The sequence below is a fragment of the Stigmatopora argus genome, chromosome 20, assembly GCF_051989625.1.
Source record: "Stigmatopora argus isolate UIUO_Sarg chromosome 20, RoL_Sarg_1.0, whole genome shotgun sequence".
In the NCBI taxonomy this organism is placed as follows: Eukaryota; Metazoa; Chordata; class Actinopteri; order Syngnathiformes; family Syngnathidae; genus Stigmatopora; species Stigmatopora argus.
The window spans coordinates 12,604,803-12,617,469 of NC_135406.1; the positions used below are offsets into that span (position 1 = coordinate 12,604,803).

The 12,667-nt window shown below is 41.9% G+C and overlaps 1 protein-coding gene and 2 non-coding genes across 3 annotated transcripts; all 3 read right to left on the reverse strand.

Annotated features, from left to right (window-relative positions):
* Positions 1-11: 11 nt before the first annotated feature.
* On the reverse strand, positions 12-3,732 carry LOC144066176 (uncharacterized). Its single transcript, XM_077589520.1, has 2 exons — positions 3,726-3,732; positions 12-2,020 (listed from the first exon to the last, which is right to left on the reverse strand). Exons 1-2 carry the CDS (start codon positions 3,730-3,732, stop codon positions 204-206), a joined length of 1,824 nt encoding a protein of 607 aa, XP_077445646.1. The 3' UTR covers positions 12-203.
* A 5,589-nt stretch (positions 3,733-9,321) lies between these two features.
* Positions 9,322-9,394, reverse strand: trnaf-gaa (transfer RNA phenylalanine (anticodon GAA)). The gene has a single exon. It is a non-coding gene; the product is annotated as a tRNA-Phe (tRNA).
* Positions 9,395-10,049: 655 nt separating this feature from the next.
* On the reverse strand, positions 10,050-10,122 carry trnaf-aaa (transfer RNA phenylalanine (anticodon AAA)). Its single transcript has one exon. It is a non-coding gene; the product is annotated as a tRNA-Phe (tRNA).
* Between the last annotated feature and the right edge of the window lie 2,545 nt (positions 10,123-12,667).

A 12,667-nucleotide genomic window follows, 5' to 3' on the forward strand; every position in this document is an offset into this window, starting at 1 on the left:
GTAGTAGCCAATCTGTGGCCACAGACTGAGCAGGAAATTGTTTTTTCACCAGTGTGGGTTCTTATGTGGGTTTTTATCGTTCCCTTATCTGCAAATGTTTTACCACAAACTGAACACGAAAATGACCAGCGTGGATTCTTGTGTTTTTGGAAATCTTGCTTTTGAGAAAAGGCTTTACCACAAACTGCACACGAGAATGGCTTTTAAGCTGTGTGTGTTCTTGCATGACTAATTAGGCTTCCATTCCGTGTGAATGTTTGACCACAAACTGAACACGAAAATGGTTTTACACCAGTGTGGGTTCTTGTGTGCGTTTTTAAGTTTCCCTTCTCTGTAAATCTTTTACCACAAACTGAACACGAAAATGGTTTTTCACCAGTGTGGGTTCTTGCGTGCCTTTTTAAGTGTTGCTTTTGAGAAAAGGCTTTACCGCAAACTGAACACGAAAATGTTTTTTCACCAGTGTGGGTTCTTGTGTGTATTTGTAAAACTGTCTCATGAGAAAAGGCTTTACCACAAACTGAACACGAAAATGGTTTTTCACCAGTGTGGTTTCTTGTGTGCCTTTTTAAGTTTCCCTTCTCTGTAAATCTTTTACCACAAACTGAACACGAAAATGGTTTTTCACCCGAGTGTGTTCTCATGTGACTTTTTAAGTTTCGCTGGTGTGTAAATCTTTGACCACAAACTGAACACGAAAATGGTTTTTCACCAGTGTGGGTTCTTGTGTGCCTTTTTAAGGTCCCCTTCTCTGTAAATCTTTTACCACAAACTGAACACGAAAATGGTTTTTCACCCGAGTGTGTTCTCGTGTGACTTTTTAAGTTTCGCTGGTGTGTAAATCTTTGACCACAAACTGAACACGAAAATGGTTTTTCACCAGTGTGGGTTCTTGTGTGCCTTTTTAAGGTCCCCTTCTCTGTAAATCTTTTACCACAAACTGAACACGAAAATGGTTTTTCACTCGTGTGTGTTCTTGCATGATTAGTTAAGATGTTCTTGTTTGTAAATGTTTTACCACAAACTGAACACGAAAATGGTTTTTCACCAGTGTGGGTTCTTATGTGCCCTTTTAAGGTTCTCTTCTCTGTAAATCGTTTACCACAAACTGAACACGAAAATGGTTTTTCACCAGTGTGTGTTCTTGCATGAATAATTAAGGTTCCCTTCTCTGTAAATCTTTTACCACAAACTGAGCATGAAAATGGTTTGTCACCTGTGTGTGTTCTTGCATGAATTATTAAGTTTCCCTTCTGTGTGAATGTTTGACCACAAAGTGAACACGAAAATGATTTTTCACCAGTGTGGGTTCTTGTGTGTATTTTTAAGCTTCCTTTCTCTGTAAATCTTTTACCGCAAACTGAGCATGAAAATGGTTTGTCACCTATGTGTGTTCTTGCATGAATATTTAAGTTTCTCTTGTGTGTAAATGTTTTACCACAAACTGTACATGATAAGGGTTTCTCCCAAGTGTGGCTCCTCATGTGAGTTTTCAAAGTAGACTTTTTCCCAAAGGTTTTTCCACACTGAGCGCATTTCCAGAGTTTGCCGTCCTTAAGACCTTCATTGTCATAAAGCAAGTCTTCGCTATCTGATAACGGAGCAATTAAATTGTCTGCTTGCCCTTCTGCTGAGCTGCCGTTCGGAGTCTCCGCCCCTCTGTCGGCCACGCCCAGATCATCTTCACTCTTGAAAGGCTCACCAGTTGACACAGTGACATCTTCTTTCTCCTTCTTGATTTGCTGTTGAGGGAACTCTGGCTCCTCCTCTTTAATTTGGGGTAACTTTAAGGTGTGTGCAGGCTCCGCCCCTCTGCTGGTCATGCCCAGATCCTCTTCCCTCTTCAGGTTTTCACCAAGTGACCAGGTGACATCATCTTCCTCCTTCTTGATTGGAAGTCGCTCGTCTCTCATTTGTTGTTGAGGGAACTGTGGCTCCTCCCCTTTGATTTGGGGGAGCTCAAGTTCCTTTTTAAGGCCAACAGACTCTTTCCCATCAGGACCAAGATATTCTCTGAAACCTGCAAAGACACGAAAATAAATGATATGTTTCATAATCTGTCTATCCAAAGAGAAGTCCTTTAGGTTAGACTGGGAATGTAAAGTTTTATACTTATATTGGCGGTGGTTAGGCTCGTAACATGACATTAACTTGAAATTTAACTGAAATCAACTCAAATGACTATACACACCCACACATATTTGACCACCATCTCAATAAGCTCGTATCTCCAATTTGTTTCATTTCTCAAGGAAAAAAATGGCTCCGAATTTAGCTCGTATCTCAAATTTCCCGTAAAATGGGACACCCGTATGTCAACGTTTTCCGGTAATATGCTGGCTGCCACAGCAAATGTTTAATTAACAAGGAATAATTATAGCACTCGCGGGTGACCCGCATTGTAATCAACAGTTTGAGGAAAACAGAGTTCACCTTTAAAATTAAAGTACTATTAAGAGCACACCAACACATTTCAATGTATAAAAATGTGTTGTTTTATTAAACCCAAAGGATTCTTTAATCTCATCTCATTTTCTGAACAGCTTTATCCTCATCAGAGTCGGGGGGGGGGGGGGGTGTTGGTGCTGGAGCCTATCCCAGCTGACTTTGGCCCGGGGGGGGGGGGGGGGGGTGCACCCTGAATTGTTGGCCAGCCAATCGCAGGGCACAACAAGACAGACAACCATTCACACTCACACTCATACCTAGGAGCAATTTAGTGTCGAATCAGCCTACCATGTCTTTACAATGTGGGAGGAAGCCGGAGTACCTGGAGAAAACCCACACGCGACAAAATAAAAAGGTAATAAAAAAAAAAAAAAACCTTTCTATAAATGGTCATTTTTTAAAGAAACTGATACTTTACTATACATCAGGGGTCACCAAACTACGGCCCGCGGGCCGAACACGGCCCGCCGGCACATTTGGGCCGGCCCTCTGAACAATACCAGATACGCTATCGGATTTTTTTCCTATTTGGCCTTGAAGACTGGGACGTTTTAATCTTGTGTTTGGTTCATTGCACCCCTGCTGAGTCCACAAATCATCCCAGTGAAGCGGGCCTTCGCATTGCTTCTTTGGTGACATGCGCGGGGAGAGTGTTTCCCTTTGATGCATGGGGCACTTCCACCGTTGCATGCGCGAGCAGAGTGTTAGCGAGACATCTGGACGATCGCAGGTGAGGGCGGAGCCCTGGGGCCATCGCTATTGCGATGCTATTCAAGCATATAAAAACTGTGCAACCTGAACTTGTTTGAGAACGGAATAATGGCGAAAAGGTGAGTTAAGAGAAAAATTGATTCAGAATGCAGGGTATTTAACCTGCAGTGGACAAACGATTATTATTTTTTTCAATGCAAAGAAAAGGCTGTTTGTCTCATCTGTCAAGAGACGGTGGCAGTATTCAAAGAATACAATCTTCGCCGGCACTATGAATCCCGTCACAAAGACAAGTACGATAGTGTGCAAGGCCAAATACGAGCAGACAAACTCTCAAAGCTAAAAGTTGGACTATTATCTCAGCAGACTACATTTCTACGCCAAGCTCAGCTGAACCAGGCATCCGTTTGGGCCAGCTTTCGGGTTGCTAAACTGATAGCAAGCAACGGTAAGCCTTTCACTGACGGAGAGTTTTTTAAGAAATGTATGGATGTTGTCGTGGAGGAAGTCTGTCCCGAGAAGAAAGATGCATTTAATGCCGTAAGTCTGTCGGTGAGTACAATGACCAGACATGTTGAATAAATCGGGAGTAATGTATATGCCCAGCTGCAGCAGAAGACGAAAGAATTTGACTCTGTTTCATTAGCACTGGATGAAAGCACGGACGTGCAAGACACACCGCAACTGCTCATTTTTATTCGTGGAGTTAGCGCAAACTTTGAGATTTGCTAGGATCTGGCAGCCCTCCAAAGTCTCAAAGGGACTACAACGGGAGAGGATATTTTTGACAAAGTGTGCCAAACCATGGAGAAGTTGGACCTGGACTGGTCAAAGCTAGCTAGCATCACGACTGACGGGGCTCCTAGCATGGTGGCCGAAACTTGCGGTCTAATAATGGGACGCATGAACCAGGAGTTGGAAAAAAGGGGTCTCACCGCCCCGCTACGAGTCCACTGCCGAATTCACCAGCAAGCTCTGTGCCGCAAAATGTTGACGTGGGATTCTGTAATGACGGTTGTGGTGTCGTGCATAAACTTCAGAGCAAAGGGAGAAGATTGTGTATGGCACAACAGAAAGTTAATGTTCCATGGCTTTTTTTTTTCTATGAAGAACCCAGAGAGAGTTATTTAGTTATTATTTATTTCATGAATAGTGTTATTTCCTGTTTTTTCTGTGAAGAACTCAGAGAGGGTTATTTAGTTATTATTTATTTCATTAATAGTGTTATTATTTGTTTCCTGACTTTTTTTTCTGTAAATAACCTGGAAAGGGTTATTTGGTTATGTGTGGCTTTCTGGAAAACAATAAAAAATGTAAGCTCCCCTACGATCGATCGTCACACTTTTTCTGTTACAAACTGACACCGGCCCCCCATCGGAGAAGGGAAAAGTTATGTGGCCCTCACAGGAAAAAGTTTGGGGACCCCTGCTATACATGGTCTTTTTTATTATTAAAAAAAGCCTTACTATGCAAGTCTTTGGAGTGTGGGAGGAAAACCGGAGTATCTGGAGGAAACCCACACAGGCCTGGGAAGAACATGCAAACTCCACACAGGTGGATTTGACCTGGATTTGAACCTAGGACCTGAGAGCTGTGAGGCCGATGCGCTAACCACTCGCTCCTCTGGGCCGGTTTTCACATTTTTATGAATTTATAATTTTAAAAAAATCTCCAGTGCTGAGTCCTAGTAGCAAGCGGAAGACATGGGAGTTGCTTCCGCTTGAAAAATTATTTAAAAAATAAACATTTTCCCCAGAAAAATCTGCGATGTAGTGAAATGCTGAGGGATTACTGTACTTGAATATGCAATTGCAGCGCACAAAAAAGCACTTCTACAATTACCATTAAGCCTTAATGATGAAGGGAATATATAGATATAAAAATGGACCCACCTTCTATTCTGTGAAGGACAACTTTTGCATGGATTATTTTGCAAAATGTCGAGTTTTCCTCGTGGAACTTTGCTGCTCTTTTCCCACACGTAAATTCTGATGGAGACGCCATTGATAGCTGCTAGCTAGGCTAAGTTAAAGAGGGCGCAAAGCTTCAAAATTCTTCGACGACTTGAAGAGTTGATCCTTTGATATATGCTAACAGGCTGAGCTAAAGTAGGCCGCAAAGCTTTAACGAGGTCTTGAAAATGATTTTGGCTGATATTTAAGGTCATAAAGTAGCTTATGCTAGACACGTCGGGGACCCATAGGTTAAACTAGGTGGCGAAAACTGCGCATGCGCGGTGGTTGCGTCACTTCCTTCGATTTATAAATGTAAGAGAGTCGGAAATAGGAAATAATTAATCTTCAAATGTTCTGACGTGTGGTTTGAGCAATAATTGTTTGCGCAGGTTTTAATTAAATTGAAAATTAAATTAAACATAAATAACTTGAAGATTGCGTCTCAAAAGGACGCTTCGCAAAACGCGCATGCGCAGAGAAAAATCGTCCTTGATAATGGAGCTGTTGCTGTTTGGCCGATTGGCATCACGGGAGAAGTAGTTCTTCAATGAAACGGTTTGAACTCGCAGGAATCAGTCTCTTATTTAGGTAACGCTCTCTTGTGGTCAGGAGAAAATTTGTTTAATTTTAATTTCAGTATTCGTGGACATTATACACAATAATTAAGACACTGTCAATCACAAGTTATCGAAGAAGCGCAGAAATTATATGAGAAAATTTGCAATTTCTCAAAGGTGTCTTAAACCCAAAAGGAAAAGTTTGTTTTTTCTTTTATTAACATTATTCCCTCAATCTGGACCAACCACTAGATGTGAATTATATTTCTTGATTTTCCCATTTTTAACAAATCTTTGCAATTTTTTCATCCTTATTTTTTCTTTTTGTGTTTTAGTTAAATGAGTATTTAGTAAAATGTAAAAATAACTATAAAAATGTTTTCTGTTTTCCACTTCAATTTTGAACATAAAAACATATTTCGTTTCCTTTTGAAATTAAATGATTAAAAGACATCTTCCCTCTGTAAGAAAAAAAAGCTAAAATAAACATAGTTTTAGATCTATAAAAAATGTAAAATGCAAGGCTTGTCATTCAGTTCTTTGTTCATTTGGAATTAATAGGTCATGAAGCTATAATTTAAATTGTGCCATACTGTTTGGACCGAGTGCACTTTCCCCCAGTCTTCCTGTCGGGGCCAGTCAATTGTCTTCATAACAATGGACTGAACAGGACAACAAGTTCCAGGCCAGACGGATGATCTACAAGGGAGGGAGGAGGGAGGAGGGAGGGAGGGAGGGAGGGATTGGGAGGGAGGGAGGGAGGGAGGGATTGGGAGGGAGGGAGGTAGGGTGAGGGAGATAGGGAGTGGGAGGGAGGGAGCGGGAGAGAGCAAGAGAGCGAGAGAGAGATTAAATCTGATTTAAAGAACTGGATATAAAGCCTTAAATATTTTTCATAGATCTAAAACAATGTTTATTTGAGCTTTTATTTTCAATAAGGGAATAATCATTTGTTGAAAATATTTCTATATAGTTATTTTTACATTTTACAAAATACTTATTGAACTAAAACACAAAAGAACAAAATTGGAGGGAAAAATTGCAAATATTCGTTAAAAATGGGAAAATCAAGACATAATTTAAATCTAGTGGTTGGTCCGGATTAAGCAAATAATGTAAATAAAAGAAAAAACAAACTCTTCCTTTTGGGTTTAAGACACCTTTGAGAAATTGCTATTTTTCTGATATAATTTCTTAAAATGTGCTTCTCCGATAACTTTTGATTGACAGTGTCTTAAATATTGTGTACAGCAGGGGTCCCCAAACTTTTTCTTGTGAGGGCCACATAATTTTTCCCTTCTCTGATGGGGGGCCGGTGTCAGTTTGTAACAGAAAAAGCCATGGAACATTAACTTTCTGTTGCGCCACGCACAATCTTCTCCCTTTGCTCTGAAGTTTATGCACGACACCACAACCGTCATTACAGAATCCCACGTCAAAATTTTGCAACACAGTGCTTGGTGGTGAATTTGGCAGTGGACTCGTAGCGTAACTTAAATGCATCTTTCTTCTCGGGACACACCTCCTCCACGACAGTATCCATACATTTCTTAACAAACTCTCCGTCAGTGAAAGGCTTACCGCTGCTTGCTATCAATTTAGCAACCCAAAAGCTGGCCCGAACGGATGCCTGGTTCTGCTAAGATAGTAGTCCACTTTTTCGCTTTGAGAGTTTGTCTGCTCGTATTTGGCCTTGCAATCTATCGTACTTGTCTTTGTGACGGGATTCATAGTGTCGGCAAAGATTGTATTCTTTGAATACCGCCACCGTCTCTTGACAAATGAGACAAACAGCCTTTTCTTTGCATTGAACAAAAAAATAATCGTTTGTCCACTCCAGGTTAAATATCCTGCATTCTGAATCAATTTTTCTCTCACCTAACTTTTTCGCCATTATTCCGTTCTCAAACAGGTTGCAGTTTTAATATGCTTGAATAGTCCGCGATGGTCCCAGGGCTCCGCCCTCACCTGCGATCGTCCAGATGTCTCGGTAACACTGCTCGTGCATGCAACGGTGGACGTGCCCGCATGCATCAAAGGGAAACACTCTCCCCGCGCATGTCACCAAAGAAGCAATGCGAAGCCCCGCTTCACTGGGATGATTTGTGGGCTCAGCAGGGGTGCAATGAACCAAACACAAGATTAAAATGTCCCAGTCTTCAAGGCCAAATAGGAAAAAAAATCCGATAGCGTCTCTGGTATTGTTCAGAGGGCCGGTCCAAATGTGCCGGCGGGCCGTGTCCGGCCCGCGGGCCGTAGTTTGGTGACCCCTGGTTTACAGCGTTAAACAACTTGGACTGCAAATTGAATCATGGCTTACTAGTATAATATTCCATTTGGAGCATTAACTGGTATTGATCCGGTTCAGAGAGTTCAAGGGACTGCCGAAGCCCGAGTTTGATTCAGGGTACGCTTACCAAAACTCTTTATATGAGCCAATTCGGCTCATGTCGGTGACAGGAATCAAACTTGACTGCAAAAAAACTCATAGCTTACAGGTAAACAGTTTTCATACTGACTGTCATCTGATTTAGGCTGGGCTTCCCAGGTCCAATTCTTTGCCAAAACCCAGGATTGAACCAGGGACCTTTAGATCTTCAGGCTAACGCTCTCCCAACTGAGCTACTTCGGCTGATTGTTTACAGTGTTAAACAACTTGGACTGCAAATTGACTCATGGCTTACTAGTATAATATTCCATTTGGAGCATTAACTGGTATTGATCCGGTTTAGAGAGTTCAAGGGACTGCCGAAGCCCGAGTTTGATTCAGGGTACGCTTACCAAAACTCTTTATATGAGCCAATTCGGCTCATGTCGGTGACAGGAATCAAACTTGACTGCAAAAAAACTCATAGCTTACAGGTAAACAGTTTTCATACTGACTGCCATCTGATTTAGGCTGGGCTTCCCAGGTCCAATGCTTTGCCGAAACCCGGGATTGAACCAGGAAACTTCAGATCTTCAGTCTAACGCTCTCCCAACTGAGCTACTTCGGCTGATTGTTTACGGCATTAAACAACTTGGACTGCAAATTGACTCATGGCTTACTAGTATAATATTTCATTTGGAGCATTAACTGGTATTGATCCGGTTTAGAGAGTTCAAGGGACTGCCGAAGCCTGAGTTTGATTCAGGGTACGCTTACCAAAACTCTTTATATGAGCCAATTCGGCTCATGTCGGTGACAGGAATCGAACTTGACTGCAAAAAAACTCATAGCTTACAGGTAAACAGTTTTCATACTGACTGCCATCTGATTGAGGCTGGGCTTCCCAGGTCCAATGCTTTGCCGAAACCCAGGATTGAACCAGGGACCTTTAGATCTTCAGTCTAACGCTCTCCCAACTGAGCTACTTCGGCTGATTGTTTACAGCGTTAAACAACTTGGACTGCAAATTGACTCATGGCTTACTAGTATAATATTCCATTTGGAGCATTAACTGGTATTGATCCGGTTTAGAGAGTTCAAGGGACTGCCGAAGACCGAGTTTGATTCAGGGTACGCTTACCAAAACTCTTTATATGAGCCAATTCGGCTCATGTCGGTGACAGGAATCAAACTTGACTGCAAAAAAACTCATAGCTTACAGGTAAACAGTTTTCATACTGACTGCCATCCGATTAGGCTGGGCTTCCCAGGTCCAATGCTTTGCCGAAACCCGGGATTGAACCAGGGACCTTTAGATCTTCAGTCTAACGCTCTCCCAACTGAGCTACTTCGGCTGATTGTTCACAGCCTTAAACAACTTGGACTGCAAATTGACTCATGGCTTACTAGTATAATATTCCATTTGGAGCATTAACTGGTATTGATCCGGTTTAGGGAGTTCAAGGGACTGCCGAAGACCGAGTTTGATTCAGGGTACGCTTACCAAAACTCTTTATATGAGCCAATTCGGCTCATGTCGGTGACAGGAATCAAACTTGACTGCAAAAAAACATATAGCTTACAGGTAAACAGTTTTCATACTGACTGCCATCTGATTTAGTCTGGGCTTCCCAGGTCCAATGCTTTGCCGAAACCCGGGACTGAACCAGGGACCTTTAGATCTTCAGTCTAACGCTCTCCCAACTGAGCTACTTCGGCTGATTGTTTACAGAGTTAAACAACTTGGACTGCAAATTGACTCATGGCTTACTAGTATAATATTCCATTTGGAGCATTAACTGGTATTGATCCGGTTTAGAGAGTTCAAGGGACTGCCGAAGCCCGAGTTTGATTCAGGGTACGCTTACCAAACTTCTTTATATGAGCCAATTCGGCTCATGTCGGTGACAGGAATCAAACTTGACTGCAAAATAACTCATAGCTTACAGGTAAACAGTTTTCATACTGACTGCCATCTGATTTAGGCTGGGCTTCCCAGGTCCAATGCTTTGCCAAAACCCGGGATTGAACCAGGGACCTTTAGATCTTTAGTCTAACGCTCTCCCAATTGAGCTACTTCAGCTGATTGTTTACAGCAGGGGTCCCCAAACTTTTTCCTGTGAGGGCCACATAACCTTTCCCTTCTCTGATGGGGGGCCGGTGTCAGTTTGTAACAGAAAAAGTGTGACGATCGTAGGGGAGCTCAAAAAATGTATTGTTTTCCAGAAAGCCACACAACCAAATAACCCTTTCCAGGTTCTTCACAGAAAAAAAGTCAGGAAACAAATAATAACACTATTAATGAAATAAATAATAACTAAATAACCCTCTCTGAGTTCTTCACAGAAAAAAACAGGAAATAAATAACACTATTTATGAAATAAATAATAACTAAATAACTCTCTCTGGGTTCTTCATAGAAAAAAAAAGCCATGGAACATTAACTTTCTGTTGTGCCATGCACAATCTTCTCCCTTTGCTCTGAAGTTTATTCACGACACCACAACCGTCATTACAGAATCCCACGTCAACATTTTGCAGCACAGTGCTTGGTGGTGAATTTGGCAGTGGGCTCGTAGCGGGGCGGTGAGACCCCTTTTTTCCAACTCCCATTTCATGCGTCCCATTATTAGACTGCGAGTTTCGGCCACCATGCTAGGAGCCCCGTCAGTCGTGATGCTAGCTAGCTTTGACCAGTCCAGGTCCAACTTCTCCATGGTTTGGCACACTTTGTCAAAAATATCCTCTCCTGTTGTAGTCCATTTGAGACTTTGGAGGGCTGCCAGATCCTCGCAAATCTCAAAGTTTGCGCTAACTCCACGAATAAAAATGAGCAGTTGCGGTGTGTCTTGCACGTCCGTGCTTTCATCCAGTGCTAATGAAAAAAGTCAAATTCTTTCGTCTTCTGCTGCAGCTGGGCATATACATTACTCCCGATTTCTTCAACGCGTCTGGCGATTGTACTCGCCGACAGACTTACGGCATTAAATGCATCTTTCTTCTCGGGACACACTTCCTCCACGACAACATCCATACATTTCTTAAAAAACTCTCCGTCAGTGAAAGGCTTACCGTTGCTTGCTATCAGTTTAGCAACCCGAAAGCTGGCCCGAACGGATGCCTGGTTCAGCTGAGCTTGGCGTAGAAATGTAGTCTGCTGAGATAATTGTCCAACTTTTAGCTTTGAGAGTTTGTCTGCTCGTGTTTGGCCTTGCACGCTATCGTACTTGTCTTTGTGACGGGATTCATAGTGCCGGCGAAGATTGTATTCTTTGAATACTGCCACCGTCTCTTGACAGATGAGACAAACAGCCTTTTCTTTGCATTGAACAAAAAAATAATCGTTTGTCCACTGCAGGTTAAATACCCTGCATTCTGAATCAATTTTTCTCTTAACTAACCTTTTCGCCATTATTCCGTTCTCAAACAGGTTCAGGTTGCACAGTTTTTATATGCTTGAATAGCATCGCAATAGCGATGGCCCCAGGGCTCCGCCCTCACCTGCGATCGTCCAGATGTCTCGCTAACACTCCGCTCGCGCATGCAACGATGGAAGTGCCCGCATGGATCAAAGGGAAACACTCCCCGCGCGTGTCACCAAAGAAGCAATGCGAAGGCCCGCTTCACTGGGATGATTTGTGGGCTCAGCAGGGGTGCAATGAACCAAACACAAGATTAAAACGTCCCAGTCTTCAAGACCAAATAGGAAAAAAATCTGATAGCGTCTCTGGTATTGTTCAGAGGGCCGGTCCAAATGTGCCGGCGGGCCGTATCCGGCCCGTGGGCCGCAGTTTGGTGACCCCTGCTTTAACTGCTTCAATGTTTCTCCATGACAAAGCCTTAATTCTTTACATTCATGTCAAATTCATTCATTCATTTTCTGTACCCTCTGCCTCATTCACATTGAATGTCAGAAAATGATGATAATAAATAATCATATAATCAATGTAGTTTTATTTTATGTAGAATAGTTTTTTTACTGAACAGTATTTTCTTGGCTCCTTTTCTGAAGTTTCAGATGAGGAGTTGTGGTACAAGTTACATAAATTGATGCAAAACAGAATCATCGTCTTCAACACCACAGTAATCAGTGAAAACATTTGAAGTTTATTGACTAGGTTTCGATTTATGAGAGAGGAGGATTGTTGTGATATGGGAATCGAGACTGTGTGAAATGGGCTTGTGTTATTTTCAAATGGGATGTACTTTTATTCTATTTCTTTTAAATGTGTGGGTCCTTTAGGATTTTCTCTTTTAGCAATTGGGAAAAACAACTGTAATGTGTCACTGTCAATCATGAGTTACTGAAAATGCACATTTGAAATAAATAAATCGTACTGGAAAATGAAACATTTCTCGAAGGTGTCTATAACCCAAAAGAGACTTTTTAAACAATTTCCAAAATGGGCCGTAATTTGTGACTCATAGTCATGTTTTAGTATACACTGCAATATTGAATACTTAGTGAAAGTATTGATAAATTTCTGATAAATATTCATAATTATTTAGTTACATTAACATTTACTAACCGAGTGGTTAGGGTTAGGTGGCCTTACAGTTCCGAGGTCATGGGTTCAAAATACACACAAGAACCCACACAGGTGAAAAACCATAGTCAGGACGAATGT